Source organism: Elephantulus edwardii, unplaced genomic scaffold (assembly GCF_000299155.1).
Source record: "Elephantulus edwardii isolate Elephantulus edwardi_28Jun2011 unplaced genomic scaffold, EleEdw1.0 scaffold00009, whole genome shotgun sequence".
Lineage (NCBI taxonomy): Eukaryota > Metazoa > Chordata > Mammalia > Macroscelidea > Macroscelididae > Elephantulus > Elephantulus edwardii.
In genome coordinates, this window is record NW_006399759.1 from 9059126 (window position 1) to 9076214 (window position 17089).

General features: G+C 47.6%; 1 protein-coding gene across 1 annotated transcript in view; it reads left to right on the forward strand.

The window, feature by feature from the left end:
- The window catches only part of DNMT3A (DNA (cytosine-5-)-methyltransferase 3 alpha), a 104384-nt gene extending 99334 nt beyond the window's left edge, over nucleotides 1–5050 (forward strand). Inside the window, exons 20-22 of the mRNA XM_006880619.1 lie at nucleotides 2748–2817; nucleotides 3665–3783; nucleotides 4874–5050. Coding sequence (XP_006880681.1) covers nucleotides 2748–2817; nucleotides 3665–3783; nucleotides 4874–5015 — 331 coding nt within the window. The 3' untranslated portion in view covers nucleotides 5016–5050. The remainder of the gene's footprint in view (nucleotides 1–2747; nucleotides 2818–3664; nucleotides 3784–4873) is intronic.
- Nucleotides 5051–17089: the final 12039 nt, after the last annotated feature.

Consider the following 17089-nt stretch of genomic DNA (forward strand, 5'->3'; position numbering starts at 1 on the left):
TTCAGTGCCTGGGGTAATAGGGATGGGAGTGTCAGAGGCAATGAGATTGGCATGGGATAGAGCACGGTTTAGGGCTGTTGTACATAGGGTCGCTATGAGTCGCAAACGACTCGACGACACATAACAACTACAACAAGGGGTGGGGACAGGTGGTCCAGGAAGGCCTCTGGTGGGAAGATCTGTCGGGAAGTGGTTCTGGTGAACTTTGCTCTACGGCACCCTCTTCTCTTTCTGTAAGTTGCATCTTTTATGCCTACTGTTTTCTTTTCTAGCCATAACCTACCAGTAGTAAAGGACCTCATGGCATGCTGACTATACTATGATCATCTTTCTTTCCATTCTTTTCTGTACTGCTGACTTGTCACAACCCATGCTGCAGGAAACAGGCCACCTTGGTCTTGTACTTGCATGTTCCTCCCATGCACCACCTTGTCTGTGCATGCAGCTGGGACACCCGTCCACACTCTGTAAACTAGTCGGGTCTGATCCGTTCCCTCCCACTGCTGCCCTGTGGTTGAGGTCTTGGCCACACTGCTTTTCTGAGAATTCCTAACTCCCCACATCTTGGCTTACCTTTTAGGTTGTACTTGTCCCCCAGGCCCATTGGACATTTGTCTCTCTCTTTCCCAGGATTCATTCTTCTCTTCTGATCATCCGTCCTCATGTCAGTTTTTGCTGTCTTTTGATTGATGATCTCAGCCTTCATTTTCCTCAAGAGTGGAAGGGGGTGTCCCTCAAGGACATGGTTGGGATGTAACCCTGTCTCTGTCCTTTGTGTGAGCAGGCAATGGGAAGAGACAGGAGATCCCACTCTTTATAGCTGAGAAGTCAGGAAGCCTTTTAGCTTTCTAACTAATCCACCTGCCTGTTTCTTTTACTTACATATTGACCCACTTAAAAAAAATTATTTATTGTAAGGGAGCTCTGGTGGCCTAGTGGCAGGAAGCTGCACTGCAATCCCAGAGGCATGTGGTTTGAGTCCACCAGATGCCCTGCTGGAGAAGGAAGGATAATCTCCCTGTACCAGTCAGATCCAATGTGACAGTACACACACAAAAAAATTTAAAAAAAAAATTATTATGGTATAATTGAAAAGTTGTACATTTAAGGTGTAGTTTCATTTTGTTATATATATATATATATATATATATATAAAATATACTCACACACACACACTCATAGAACCACGAGCAAGATACAGAACATTTCTGTCCCTCTGAAAGCTTTCTTTGTGGTGCACGCTTTTAAAACTAGTATGTGTTAAAATAACAGATATAAAAATAATTGCTTCCTACGCTCCCCCCTGCTTTCTGGGCAGGTGTAACCTATATTTTGAGACCACTCTTTAAAATGGAAAGTAAAACTTGTAACTGTGCACAAGAGGAGGCTGCCATGCAGGGTTACACGGGGAGGTGCCCCCGGGAAACGGGAAACAGCAGGTAGAACTGAAAGAGGCAGCTCATAGGAGCAAGTAGGAACTCTGGTTAAGCACCAGAAAGGTCAACGGTTTGAGCCTCCCAGCTGCTTTGTGGAGGAAAAGGTGTGGTGTCGGCTTGTATAAAGATGACAGCTTAGAAAGCCCTGTGAGGCAGTTCTGCTTTCTGCTCTTGTCCTCGGGGCAGTATGAGCTGTCTGCTCAGCAGCAGTGGGAAGGTCTAGGTAGCTGGTGTCAGAGATTCCTTGAGAAATGGTTAATTTGGACAGTTATGTAGATCCAAAGGGGGAAGGGGCCATCCTTGGGTGTCAGGCATTTGGAGCCCCTGGTGGTCTATATGTTGTACTAGCCCCTAACGCCCACAGCAGAACCTGAGAGCAGTGAAATAATTGGGGTATAGACTGAGCAAACTGCCTATGAAGGGGAATTAAAAGTTTTAAATCCGTGGGGAGTTCTGGTGACCCTAGAGGTTAAGACGTTGAGCTGCAACCCCAAAGGCATGCTGTTCAAATCCACCAGCTGTTTTGAAGGAAAAAGATGAGCAGTCTCCTCTCAGGGCATTTCCTGCCTCTGAAGATGCTCCGGAGGGTTGGCTGTGAGCCGATGAGGCACAGCAACTATCTCCAAACTGGGTTGAGATAGCATCTGTGACATACTCTGTGACAGGCCAGTGTGGGACCACCCTTGGTCGTCTTCTAAGGATGGGTGCGTGGGGGATTTATGTCCGTGGGCTGCAGTGTGTTCTCACATGGTTAGGATTTGCATGGGACTGACTGCATGGGGAAGGAGCCCTGGTTAGTGGTGGTGCAGTGGGTAAGCGCTTGGCTGTGCCAAGGGAGAAGAGACTTGGTGATCTCCTTCCATCGAGATTAAGGCCTAAAACACAGACAGATTCATTCTTGGATGGTTACCAGGGAGGGTAAAGGAAGGAGAAGGGAGAGAAAAATCGTAAATAGATAATGGAAACTTACTAAGTTCGGTGAAAGGAAAGGCAGCTTACAATTAGGGGTTGGTAAGACATTGTAAGGAATTGCACACTTAATTCTAATTCATGTTACAAAACAAAATGTATACGGATGATCAAATGAAAAACCAGTTATTTATCAGCTTTCGTGCAAATCACAGACAATTTTTTAAAAAAGGTTTCTGTTTAGGCAGTCAGGGGGCAGACCTCTTGTCAGGTTGCAGCTTGTTGTATTTGACCCCTGTGCACAGTGATGTGTGGGTGGTGGTGGGAGGGTCTGGGTCTTTGCGCCGTGTGTGTCACTGTTCTCAGGGTTTCCCTTACTACATTTTCCCTTCTTTCTCCAAGGCCGTTGGCATCCACTATGAATGATAAGCTGGAGCTGCAGGAGTGTCTGGAGCATGGCAGAATAGCCAAGGTTAGTCCCAGGGCCTGGGCTCTTCCCCGCAAGTGCGGGCAGGTGGGTGGGTGGGTAGGAAGAATAGGATTGAACAGTCATCTGGGCTGTATCCCACCTGCCCCTGAAGGCCTGAGTATAGTCATGTGGAAAATGCAGTGTAGGGGTGTTACATGGCCGTGCAGCCAGCCAGCCCAGGGAGCAGGGTGAGAAGTCATTGCTGATCTTCATAGCCTTTCAGCCCTGTTTGTCATCCCCTTGGAGGGAGACAATACGGTGTCTTTGTCTAGGTCCTGTGGTATTCTCCCTCTGCACCCTCCAGTTTTCTGGCTGGGACTTTTCACAAAAACTTTCAAGGCAAAACAGACTCCTTGATGTGAAAGCTCTGTTTCTTTGCAGAGAAATCTCACCCAGGAGAAACGCGTGAGGTATTGAGTTCCGTGTTAGTACGTCCCAGCATTCGGGACTACTGATAATGTAGAAGGAGTCTTTGAGCCTCTGAATGATCCATCCGGCATCCTTTAAGTTACTGCATTTGTGCAACAAGTAAACTAGAACTGCGAAAGAGTTACCTTTGGAAGGCATAGTAGGGACTACTACATAGTAGGGCTTTGAATGAGTCCGGGCCTAGCAGGATTGGATTAGGACAGCTGGGTGGCATCAAAGCAGGAAGAAGGCAGTGGTAGCTAGTCAAGGTCAAGATTAGCAAACCCAGCTTACTTGGAGCCCTTCAACACTCCACCCCTGATGGCACTCCAGGCTTGGTGAGCATTGGGCTCACGGTAGCTGGCTAGAGCCTGGCGTGCACAGAGCAGGTGTGTGATCTGCAGTGAGTGGCCATTCATGTTCTCCTCTCTTCGTCTTGCAGTTCAGCAAAGTAAGGACCATTACTACTCGGTCAAACTCCATAAAGCAGGGCAAAGACCAGCATTTCCCTGTCTTCATGAATGAGAAGGAGGACATCTTATGGTGCACTGAAATGGAAAGGTACCCCGGGCGGGTGTGCGCTTTTTTTGTGTCGTGTGGTGTATTCTAACTATTGTTGTTTCGAGAAGTTTCTCACTTGTGTGTCCCACAAGCTCGATGTGAGCAGTGAGTGCTACCATGAATCTCCCAACATGACCGACCCCCGGGGAGGTTCCTGGCCAGCCAAGGCCCCCTCCTTGTGCATTTTACAACTGGCCCCCAAGGTTAAAGGCGTCTAGGGATTAATTCATAGTGGATGTGCTCCCTAGAGAACCAGGTGTACTCCAGTGAAATACTGCAGCTACACGACAACACAGCTGCTCAAGCTCTGTTGCAGATTTCACCAGCATTTGATGAAGTAGGGCAGGATAGGACCAGGGGGACTTTATAACGCCAGCCCTCCACCGTGGGGCAGACCAGGCTCACGGGACCAGATTGTCTCGTCGTGTTTTGGTGTGACTGAGGGTTCAGCTGGACAAAAGAGATGCTTTTTATATAAACAACCAGAGCAAACAGGAAATCCTTGAACTGTTGAAGTCAAGCCAGAGTTCAGCCCTTTGTGAAGTTTTCTCTTTTGTAGGGAAGATACTAGGAATGGATTTGTTGCATGCAGGCTTGAGAAGATCTTGGTGGACTCAAATCACATGGGGGTTCTGGTGAAGGAGGAGGGACTTTTCCACAGATACAGACTTTGTTTCTGCTAACACAGTGAACCCTCTAGGCAGTGATTATCTGTCATGTGGTGGTGGTGGTGGTGATCCATCCTGTGGTGTTGATTGTGATGGTAGGTGAGGCCAAATCAATTCTTACTCTTGCCCAGTCCTGGTCATCCTTCCTTAGATTTAAGCCCACAGAGACCGTCGCAGTGCCTGGCATGGAGCTAATGATCAGTATTACATGATGTAGGATGCAGTGGGATTAAGGGGAGGGCTTCTGTGTGGTGAGGGCAGCGGGAGAAGGGGGTACGTACACAAGTGCTGCCATTGCTTGGGTCCAGCTCCTTGTCACGTGGAACTGGCTGAAGCTGTGTGCCCCGCCAGCCTCCTCGCAGCCTGGGTCTGGCCTGGCCAGCACTGACCTTGCCCTTTCCGCCTTATCTTTTCTCCCCCAGGGTGTTTGGCTTCCCTGTCCATTATACTGATGTCTCCAACATGAGCCGCTTGGCGAGGCAGAGACTGCTGGGCCGGTCATGGAGCGTGCCAGTCATCCGCCACCTCTTCGCTCCGCTGAAGGAGTACTTTGCTTGTGTGTAAGGGACATGAGGGCAAACTGAGGTAGTGACAAAAAGCTAAACAACAACAAAAACAAACATGAAAAAAAAACACAAAACAAACCACCAAGAACATGAGGATGGAGAGAAGTATCAGCACCCAGAAGAGAAAAAGGAATTTTAAAACAAAAGTCAAACCACAGATGCGGAAATTACCGGAGGTCTTTGCTTTGCAAAGAGGGTTGGACATCATTTCCTGATTTTTCACTGTTAAAACTTCAGTCCTATTTAAAAGCAAAACTCAGCTCCCCTTCCCACCTCTCCTCTCCCCTTTTTAATTTCTGATCAAACCTTCTGTTTTCTACTCTTTCCAGAGGGGTTTTCTGTTTGTTTGGGTTTTTGTTTCTTGCTGTGACTGAAACAAGAGGGTTTATTACAGCAAAAATTAGTAACAAACAAATTAGTAACAATACCTTGCAGAGGAAAGATGGGAGAGAGTGGGGGGGGAAGGAAATTCTATAGAAATCTATATATTGGGTATTTCTTTTCTTTCCTTTTCTTTTTTTTTTTTTTTACTCTATATCTTTTTTCTTTTGTTGTCTCTAGCCTGGTCAGACAGGAGCACAAGCAGGGGACAGAAAATAGAGATACTCGGGCGGCGCAGTTCCTTGCTGGCCCCTGAGCCATCTTGCCAGCACCATTCCTGGTCATGCAAACAGAACCCAGCTAGCATCAGGACAGACAAGAACACCCACACACAAACTTTTCTCCAGTATTTCAGGTGCCTACCACACAGGAAACCTTGAAGAAAAACAGTTTCTAGAAGCCACCGTTACCTCTTGTTTACAGTTCATATATATATGATAGATAATGAGATATATACATATATAAAAGGTACTGTTAACTACTGTAAAACCTGACTTCATAATGGTGCTTTAAAACAGCGAGATGAGTAAAAACATCAGCTTCCACGTTGCCTTATGTGCAAAGGGTTTTAACCAAGGATGGAGAAAGGGACAGGGCTGGAAGACCTTGGTTTCCAAAAGGGGAAGGAGGAGAACTTGGGGACAGTGGTCTCCCGTTTCTCCCTGCCAATAAAAGAGGGTGAATTAGGTCGAGACCCCACGGGAAGCTGAGCATGGAATTCATCCAGACTCGCGCAATAACCTTTTGATTTCTGTTCTAAGAGGAAGACTCCCTTGGGAACGTGGCAAGGCGAGGGGGTCTTCAGTCTCAATTTTTCACTTGAGCTGATTCGAGGGCACCTTGTGGTGGGATCAGAAGTCATCCAGAGTGTGGGGAAGTGACAGGTAAAACCCCGCCTGGAGCAAATAAAAAAACATACAAAACGTACTGGTGCTTTCCTGTCTAAGTCGCCTTTTGTGTGTTCTTTTATGAGGCCCCCACCATCCACCCCTCTGCACAAGGCGGCCCTTGGCCCCTGGAATGTGATGTTTTTGGTCATCTCCAAAAGGCTGCAGTTTTATACTGGGAGGCTGATGACACATTTTATTATAATTATTCTTATGGTTCTGGTTATAATTATGTTTGTTTTTAAGAATTTTTTTTTCTCTTTAAGAAAACAAAAACCCAACACCCCTCCCGTTAGCTTTCAAACCAAGGTGCGGGGAGCAGGGTGATTTTAAGTACAAGTGGTGGCTCTGGTGCCCTGGCTCCCCACCCTGTGGGCCAGGTGGGCCACCAGGCACAGTGACGGCGGGCGTCCCGAGAGGCCGCTCCGGGTGTGCCCTCATCTCTTCTACTTCCCCTCCTCTGAGTCAGGTGTGTGTCAGGGCTGGGGGAGGCCCCGCAGGCCCTCTCCTCGTGTGCGTGATTGGAATGGTGTGTATTTCTTTTCTAGTACTTGGTCTCATGATAGCTGGGCTCTTGCCTTGAGCCAGCAGCACCTGGACCCCCCAGCTGCGTGACGCAGGGTCCCACTTCCCCACGGAGGCGGGCCGCCTGGCGTCAGCAGTAGGAAGGGACGGCACTTGGGGGCTCCAGGGTGAGGGCCCGATGGGCAGACGCTTGCCTTGAGCGATGGGGTGTAGATATGTGGCATATAGAGATATATATTTTATAATGGGAGGGGGGAATGGCCCCTCCTGGGACCGGCAGAGATGGGGGGATGTGCTGCTAAGCACATGGTCCCATGTTCGCATCCCTAGAAAGATAGGGCCTATGGTGATAGGCACCATATAAATACATAGATAGGGTCATGTATAAGAAATATTATGGAGTGGGGGAGCGGGCTCAATGTGCTGAGCCCCGGCCCCTACAGCAGACAGGACTGTCCCACCCCAGTCAGTCTCACAGACACAGGAGCAGATTTCTATTATGAAGCAGAGTGCGCTTGCACACGCCAGGAGCCCCCAGCGCTCTCCCCAGGATTCAGGACTTTGTGGAGTCAGCCCGTGCAGCTATTTACCTCTGTTGCCCTGATTGCAGGCCGACTGTCAGTCCCAGAAGTTGCTAGGTGCTGAAAGCAGGAAAAAGGAGGAGGTTTTATTTTAGCAGGTGCTCTCCTCTACAGGTAGTGTTCTATCTCTTTTACCCCTGGTGATGTCAAAGTTTCTTCTGTTAGCAACCTGTGATACTGACCTGCAACTCTAGGCGCCAGTAAAGTCAGCCCTCAACTCCCCCTACCTATTCTCCCCTGACCCGCCTCCCCACCCCCCGAAACCAAATTGATCTCCGCGTCTGCCTTGACCCAGGGACTTCCATTAGAAAAACAAAACATGGGACAGGGAATCTTTTCTTAGGAATATAGTAAATTACAAACCAGTGACAAAGCAAAACCACGGCTTTGCATCCCTTGCTCATCGCTCAGCTGAAAGCTCCCAGCTGGTGGCCACTCTCCCCACCTCCCTGTTTGAGGTGCTTAGTCTTGGAACCCACGTTACTTGTTTCCTCCTAGGATCAGCTTGTAAGATCATGCTTTCTCAGTTGCTTCCAACCACTTCCATGGGCTGAAGCAGCCGGGAGATGGGGAGACCTTTGCCCCTCCCTCGTTGGAGTCCCTGTCCCTAACTGTGGTGCTCTCCCCACCCCCTCCTTCCTCCAGCCAGGCTCCATTCTTCCTGGCCTGGTATCCACCAGCACCACTCCAGGAGGGCAGGGTGGAGGAGGGCTGCTGATGGCAGTCCAAGGTGCTCCCTCCCCCAATGGCCGACACTTAAGGTCTTCCCAGCTCCCCACGTTAGGACAGTGCCTCGTCACTGGCCTTCCTCTGCAGACAGGCTGTCCATCTCTGTCCAGGTGCTCCCAGGCTTATGTGAAGGAGTGCACTTTTCTCATGTTCCAAGCTCTACCTTACCTGGGCCTGGTGTTCCACCCAAGAGGTGGATTTAGGGAGTCAAGGAAATTAGTAAACTATGGGTGTTGCAGGCCTAAAGAATTTTTTTCTGGGCAGAGATGATATGCTTGCTGCCTCAGCCACTGGGGTTGGATGGTTAGGCCACCTTGTGCAGAGAGGAAGTGTTGGGGTCCGAGACTGTGTCGTGAGCACTGGTGCGTCAGATTCACATCCTGGTGGCCCAGGAATGGCCTAGTTGACCCCTGGGAGGCAGGACCACCTTGCAGGGACCAGATCTAACAATCAACAGCTGTTTGTCCATCTCAGCTAATGGGCTTGGTCTTACAGTAGAAGTTGGCAGGGGGACCTTGGAAATGCGCCAGCTTGATGAATAAGACTGAGAACAGAGGCAGTAGAGAGGGAGAAACCATGAAGGCCAGAGAACGTTCTAGAGTATATCCCCTGTGGAATTTCCAAAGTTTAGGTCTGTTGACTCCCTAAAAATGAGCCATGGAGACTTTTAGAGGCCAAGGTGACAGCCTTCCTACCACAGGTGCCAAGTGGAGTTTGGTGCCAAAGAGATTTGTGGTGGGGTCACCGGCCCCTGGAGTACTTACCTGAGAAGGAAGTGAGTTTCCAGCAGGTGGCTGCAGAGCCCCCACAAGCCTCACCTTGGCTGGTGCTAAACCTGGAACCGACTTGTTAGTGCAAAGGGCAGACTGGAGAACAGTAGGCAAGGGGCCAGCAGGTGAGACGTAGCAAAAGGACATTCACTTGGCAGATGATAGCATGTTTGTGACTATCCTGATTCTCTAGATCCAGGAGCAATTGTCTTCTTGCTATTGAACATCCTCCTTAGAAAGCCAACATCCTGAGAGAACATCCAGGACCTCTTAACTTTTGAAACAGGCCTTGGAGTGTTGGCTCATGGAGATGCCTGTGCAATCACTGTTGCGTTGCTAGTGTGTGGTTTGGAACTGGCAGATGCAGCAGGAAGTGCCAGCTTCCATCACCTCCCATCTAGCTGCCTGTAGGCTGTGCCACGTAAGGAAGCCCAGATGGGAATAAGCTACCATTTTTTACACTGGGACAATCTCTGACAGGAGCAAGGAAAAGACAGGCAAGCTGCTCAGGCAATTTCCTTACTGCCATACAGAGTAGACACAAGGTGGATTTTGGAGGCAGTTTTGGATTCTTGTCTCTGGTCTGCTAAGGTCCCGGTGGTTGTGACACTAACTGGTGTCTTTCAGAGCTGTCATCGTCATGAGCTTAGCCGGAGTCCCTTTGAGCTGTGGATGTGAGTTAAGGTCATGGAGCCCACCTGTGCAGTGGCCTAAAAGGGGCTGGTGGTGTTTGTTGGTCGGAGGCATGACTGAGCCAAGATTGTGGTGAGAAATGCGTTTTTCTCCAGGCCTGTGTCTGCTCCTGGGAAGTGGGTAATCGGGCATTCTCTAGTCTAGCTGCTCAGAGTGCTGGGTGACACTGGAGCAGGGCGGCCTGCCTACCCGGAAATAAGCACTCGAAGCTTCCAGCCACCACAGGATGGAGGGGCTGTGAGGGAAGATTTGTCTTGAGCTGAAATAATTGCTGTTTACCACGGAACGTAGGTGAACCCCAGGTGTGTAGAGTAACACGGGGTGGACCTCACTGTGTTCGCAGGAGCTCTGGGATCTGGACATTTTGGAAAAGGTAGCCTGGGGTCATTGAGAAGAGTGACCACTCCTTACTGCACCTGTGTTTAAGAGACCTGGCAAAGGTGGGCCTTTGGTTAGAGACCTCTTACTTAGGTCTGGTCCTAGGCAGCAGAGTTTTTGAGGGAGGGAGAAACAAGTAGGTCTCAAGCAGTGGGGACAAGGACAGAGGTCCCTGTGCCAGTGGCAGCTTGCTAATCTTCCCCGAAACGGAGGCCCATGGACTACTGTGGCTCCGGTAACTGGAAAATCCCCCCCCCAGATCTGCTCCCCTTGAGGGGTGCGGATGGGAGCTTATCAAACGCCAGCCTCCAGCCTGTCCCTGAGGAGATGAGCACGGATCTAAAGCAGCCCCCCTTAGTCCCATGTCTCTTTGCAGACTGATTTGGTTGCACAGCCCGAGAATTGAACAACCCTACAACAAAAATGCCGAAATTCCTTAGAATACGCAGAGGGAGGAGGTGACTCAACAAGGTGCTAAAAAAAACACACACACAATAAAAACACAAAAAAAAACAAAAAAAACATTTTATTAAAAATATATATTGTTAAATTAAGTCTGCTGTCTGGACAATGACTGTTTGTTTTGTTTTCTTGTAGTGGAGTTTAAAAGAGACTATTATTTTACTCTGATATATTATTATTAAAAAAAGGCATTTTAACTTTGTACTTGAAAACTAAATGAGCGATTTCATGTGTTTTAGCTGAGGCATTGAAGTAGCGGGTGCTTACTTATTTGTGGGAAATCATGTATTCATACTGAAGAATAAACTCCGTAGCTGATTTGGTAATAACTTTTCCTGTTACAGACGATTTCGCTTTGACCCCGGCGGCAGAGCACTTTCACTCCACATTCCACGCAGCTAAATGCAGGACTTAACTCCCCAGACCCCCGCCCGCCCTCTTGCCTTTCTCTTTAGTTCCTCCTTTCTCCTTTTCCCCCCACCCCCCGATTCCAGCATCCTTTCACCACTATATATTTTTTTAGGGTTGCTTCTCTATTTATTGACAATAATAATGTACATTTCACAGTCTGGTTCTGGGACATCAAGGCGGGGCACGTGGCCGGGCCTCCCTGGTGTTCTGTTGTATCTCTGTGTAAGTGATGCTCGTGACATAGCTGTTTATGAAATAATTAAAGAGGTCAATGCGTACAGCAGATGTAGAAAGTCTGTCAGTTCCGCCTTCATCACATTTTTTTTTGTGCCCAGAAGAATATAATAAAGCTCCTTTCTAATGTACTTGTGCTGGAGAACACTTGAATAAATGGACTGTTTTTGTGCAAAAAGAAAAAAAAAAAAACGGAAACCACACCATAATAATGTCCTTTTGTCTTGCGTCTCCTTTTAGGGGGTGTGAACCCCTAACGTGGGAGGTCCTTGTGCTGGGGAGGGGCGGGTGATACAGTTTAAAACAGAAGTGGGGAGAAGCCAGAGTTGAGTTGACTTGGAGTTCAAAGAGAAGTTATGCTCAGACAAGGTTCTTCTGCCCAGGGCAGAACAATAGATGTTAAGACTGGATGAATGGAAATCCTAAGTCTCTCTGTAAACTTTCATTAAAATTAATAAAAAAATTTAAAAAATGCTGATAAAAAAGAAAAAGTTGGAAATAGAAAAAAAAAAAAAAAGACTGGATGAGGAGAGCTCCAGAGAGGTTGATGGGCAGATTATGGCTTGAATGGTGTTACAGACGTCCCTGCAAGTAGATCCCTTAGTAAACTGAAGCCCCAGCAGGGAGGAGCAGCCAGTATGGTGGGCCCCTACACCTTCTGAGGGACCCTGAACAAATTATTTGGTCTGAAAAAGAAGTGGGAGGGAATGGCAGCTGTTTGCAACACTGGAAAGGTGAGTCCCCTGGGCTGAATGATTCCAGGGCATAGACCCAGGTAGAGTGAGCAATGAAGAGGCCAGTTTCAGCCCAGTAGAGGGATGTTGACCAGCAACTCAGTGGGTTCCTAGGGCGCAGTGGGGCCCTGGCTAGTTAGGAGGTGTTGCACTGTGTTTCAGCCCCAGTCCTGAGGTCCATTCACTGCTCAGCGTCACCTTCTATTGCCAGGGCCTTGTGGTTTTCAGAATCCCTCACATGCACGGCCTCCTGTGTTCTCATGGTATCTGCCACCCAGCCACCAGTTCAGAGGGTCTCCTTACACAGACAGACTGCATCTAAATAAACACAAGGATGGGTGGTAAGGGGATGACGTTTGCTATGACATACATCTCAGCCCTGAGCCTGCAGGTGTGTGTGCTACGTTTTTATATTCTAAGAACTCAGACAATCTGGTCAATTAAGTAAGGCCTATTCAAGGTTGCTTGTGTTAGATATTGGGGGAGGTTTTTCTCACCTCCTCTCAGGTGTCTTTGAAAGAAATTAGGAGAGGAAAGGTTGGTGGAGGGGTGGGGAAGAAGATCCTGCTAGATGAACGAGCACTTTTGTTTTTTCTTTCTTTTTATTTTTTTTAAACAAAGTTGTAAATGTTCATTTAACTTTCATCCTGATTTCCCCCCTCAGTATTTCTCAGTATTGACATAGAAATTCTTGTTTTTAATACGTGTGTGCCATTTTCTTGTTGGATATTTGTTTTTGTGTATCTCTATCATTTTCATGGTAGCTATAAATAGAGTTGTGATGGACATCTTTGTGTTTTGTTTTATTTTATTCCTCCTACATTTTGTGATTTCCGCCCCCCCTTCAGAAGTGAGACCAGAGCCACACACAGCAGGGCCAGAAGCCCCCCACCTAGACAGTGGATGTATGTCCCTGCTGGTGTGGGTGTTTGCTACGTACTATGAGGACAAGAACGCGTATGTGGTAGGTGGGAGCACAGGAAAGTCGTGGAAGAGGATCAAGGCTCCCAGATGCTAGCTCCTGATAGCACTCTCAAACTCCTTTCTCCTTGACTCCAGTATGCACTTATAAAGATGTAGCCCATTCATCTCCTCTAAGCTGAGATCCTATGAGAAAACGTAATTGGGCTGAAAAGAAAGTACCTCAGAGCTGAGGACATTAGAGATGAGTAGGGAAGTCTGTGGGATGGGTAGTGAACATGTTGTTATGTGCCGTCGAGTCGCCTGCGACTCATAGCGACCCTGTGTACAACAGCCCTAACCCCTGCTCTATCCTGTGCCAATTGCACTGCCTCCGACACACCCATCTCGATTACCCCAGTCACTGAATCAATCCACCTCATAGAGGGCCTTCCCCTCCTGCGTCGTCCTTCCACCCTACCAAGCATGATGTCCCTCTCCAAGGACCTCTCCCTTCTTACAACATGTCCAAAGTATGTCAGACAAAGCCCCAGAATCCTTGCCTCCAAGGAGTAGCCTGGTTTAACCCTCTCCAGGATGAATCTGTTTGTTTTCTTGGCAGTCCATGGTGCATCCAATACTCTTCTCCAGCACCACAGCTCAAAGGCATCAATTCTTCTATCCTCCCTAGTCATTGTCCAACTCTCTGATGCATAACAAGTGATTGCAAAGACCATAGCCTGTATCAGACGCACCTTAGTTTCCAGAGTGACACCATTGCTCTTCAGTACCCTGGGAGGTCCCTAACAGCACACTTTCCCATTGCAATACGTTTTTTTATTTCCTGGCTACTGGTGCCAAGAGTGTTGACCATGGAGCTGAGCAGACTAAAGTTGTTAACAATCTCAATCTCTTCCCCATCCATCTTGAGGCTGCCAATTGGTCCAGTGGTGAGAATCTTTGTCTACTTGATGTTGAGTTTCAAACCATACTGAAGGCTGCAGTCCTTGACCCTCTGCAGCAAGCATTTCAGGTCCTCCTCAGTTTCAGCAAGCAAGGTTGTGTCATCTGCATAACGCAGATTGTTAATAGATCTTCCACCAATCCTGATGCCACATTTCTCCTCATTAGAGCCCAGCCTCTTGGATAATCTGTTCTGCATACAAGTTGAAAAGGTGTGGAGATAAGGACACATCCCTGGTGTACACCTTTCCCAATTTTGAACCATGCACCAATTCTAAAAACTGCAGCCACACCTCAAGACTTTGACCTAGTTAACCTCTCCCTTTCCATTTCTGAGTCCGGAGGGCCTGAATTGTGCATAGAATGAAGATCACTCCTGTATCCAAAACCTGTGTGACCTTGGACAGGTCACAGCACCTCTCTTGAGCATCATTCAGTCTTCTCACTGGAAACTTTGAGTTTGTCTTCTTATCCCTAAATATCTCTGGTGACTATCACCCACTTTCAGGTATGAGGGTTTGAAGGATCCTGGGAAACGGGCAAAGAGCCCTCACCTGTGGAGATACCCACTTTGAGGTGGTTCTAGAAGAATCAAGGGCTTTGGCTAAAGTCCATGTCGGTAGAAGAAATAACTCTGAGCCTTGGTGCTAATGGAATCACTAGGCCTGACTTCACCTCAGGAAAAGAAAGGCTGGCAGAAGCCCAGGATAAGGAAAAGACAGTTGATGTTCATTATTCCAGAAAGTTATGTTCTATAAATACTAATTAGTAAATCCTGCTAATTTGTTCCTAAGGGGAACAAAGCCAGGTTTAAGGGACCAATGTTCCTCTGGTCACACCCCTTTCACTAACTGACCAATATAGTCTTGTTTTGTATGTGCTGCTCTTAAAGACACCTTATTTAAAGTCACCAGAGACCACGTATTTGGTGTTGATTTATTAATATTAATCAGTAGCGCTGAATGAAGCCTAACGAGCTTCTGTTTTCTCCGTAGAGCGCGTCACAGCCACTCTTCTGCACTTAGAAGCACTAGACAACACTTGAGCACTATGGGGCCCATTGGAAACTATGGAATCAAAACAAAAAGCATAAGACTGAGAAGAGCATGGCTCTCAACAGACCGCAGAAAGGACACTTGTTTACAGCATAAGAGCTGACACAAGGTAGAGTGTTACCTTGTTTGACCTCAGCTGGGAAATGTTGCATCTGGCAACTCAACATTTTTCACAGTTTGGTGCATGTCACAGATGATCATGAAGGTATTGTGTTCATTTTAGCAAAGATGTAAATTCACAGAGAGGGAGCCCATGAGTAATGTGGATCAAGTACAGCTCCTTCACGGATTGAATGTCTACCCTTGCCAGGGCTTGCACTAGGATCTTATAACAACAGTCAATTCTTACTAGGACGTTTTCATGACCTGTTGTTATGTGCCATTGAGTCACCAGTGACTCATAGCAACCCTGTGAACAACAACCCTAAACTCTGCTCTATCCTGTGCCAATCTGTCTCTGATATACCTACCCCTATTACCCCAGTCACTGAATCAGTCCACCTCATAGAGGGTCTTCCTCTCCAACGCTATCACTCCACCCTCCCAAGCATGATGTCCTTCTCCAAGGACTAGTCCCTCCTTGCAACATGTCCAAAGTATGTCAGATGAGGCTTCAGAATCCTTGCCTCCAAGGATCAGCCTGGTTTAACCTTCTCTAGGATGAAATTGTTCGTTCTCTTAGCAGTCCATGGTATATTCAATACTCTTCTCCAGCCTCACAGCTCAAATGCATCAACTCTCCTTCGATCCTCCCTAGTCATTGTCCAACCCTCTGACACATAGCAAGTGATTGCAAAGACCATAGCTTGTATCAGGCACACCTTAGTCTCCAGAGCGACACCATTGCTCTTCAGTATTTAGTGTTGCTATATAACTGAGATACCGTAAGATGACTTTAACAAATTTATTCTCTATGGTATATAAGATGGCCAAATACAGGGTGCCAGCTCGAGGTAAAAATGTGCTCTCTCTTTTGCTTCTAGAAGAAGGCCCTCATTTCTTCAGCAGCTGTAGGCCCAGCATTCCTTAGGGATGTATTTCCCCATGCATGGGCCTTAGGAGTTTCCCAGCACATGGATCTGAGGTCCTAAGGACATGCTCCATTCCTGGTTTTCTTTCATGGTGGTAGTACCAAGGCTCCCTTCTTTATTGAGATAAAAGATTTTATAGGTCACACCCCAGAAAAAACTCCCCTTTCATCAGATCAGAGCTGTGACCTGTGACGGAATGAAAGATGTTGCAGCCTATCCTAATCCCCTTTCCACTGACTGGTAGATTGTGCCTCAGATCATGTCATGGACATGACATGACATGACATCTTTGCAGAAGGCCCTCATTAAATCAGAGAGGTTGGGATTTACAACACATAGTGTCAATTACATTATTATATTGAGAGTCAGGGCCTAGCCAAGTTAACACACGGAGGAGGAGGGTGGTGGTCCTGTTAGGTGCCATCTGGTTAAGTATGTCTCATAGAAACTGTTTGGACAACAGATCTGAATCCTATCTTGTACCATCCTCACAATCTCTGACACACTTGAGCTCATTGCTCCAGTCACTGTCAGTCCACTTGTTGAGGGTCTTCCTCTCCTTTACAGTCCCTCTGCCTTTCCAAGCATGATGTCCTTCTCCAAGGAATAGCCTCTCCTAGCAACATGTCCAAAGTATACAACGTGAAGCTTCATCATCTTTTCCTCCAGGAGCACTCTGGCTTCACCTTCTTCAAGACATTATCTCTTTGTTCTTTTGGTCATCCATGGGCTAGTCCAAGGGGGAGGGGAGGCAGGGCAGGGCGGGGATAGGATGACTCAATCCAATTAATAACAAATGACAAGCCCTAGGTCCTTCTAGGCCCCTCATGAGGACTTTCCTCCTATCCTAGCTGCAGTCCCTCCACATACTCAGCCTTCCTCAGTCTCTCTAATTCAGCTCTTTCCCCTCCTCCATCAGTGGAAGCTCACTGTGCAGCCCCCTCCCCACCCCCACCCCAAATCCTACTCCATCCTCCTTAGGGTCTGACTCCTGCCAGGCTTCCCTCTGCCTGACATTAGTGTTCCCTTCATTTCTCTGCAGCATTTCCATCAGCTGATGAGTATACCTTAATGGTACACAGTCATCTTAAAAAATATCACCATCACTATTGTTAACATTACCCTTCAACATTGTTCTGGAAGTCTTAATCAGAACAATTAGGTTAGGGGCAGGGGACTAATATCCAAATTGTTGTTGTTGTTGTTGTTATGTGCCGCCGAGTCGCTTGCGACTCATAGCGACCCTATGTACAACAGCCCTATACTCTGCTCTTTCCTGTGCCAATCGCACTGTCTCCGACACTCCCATCCCAATTATCCCAGTCACTGAATCAATCC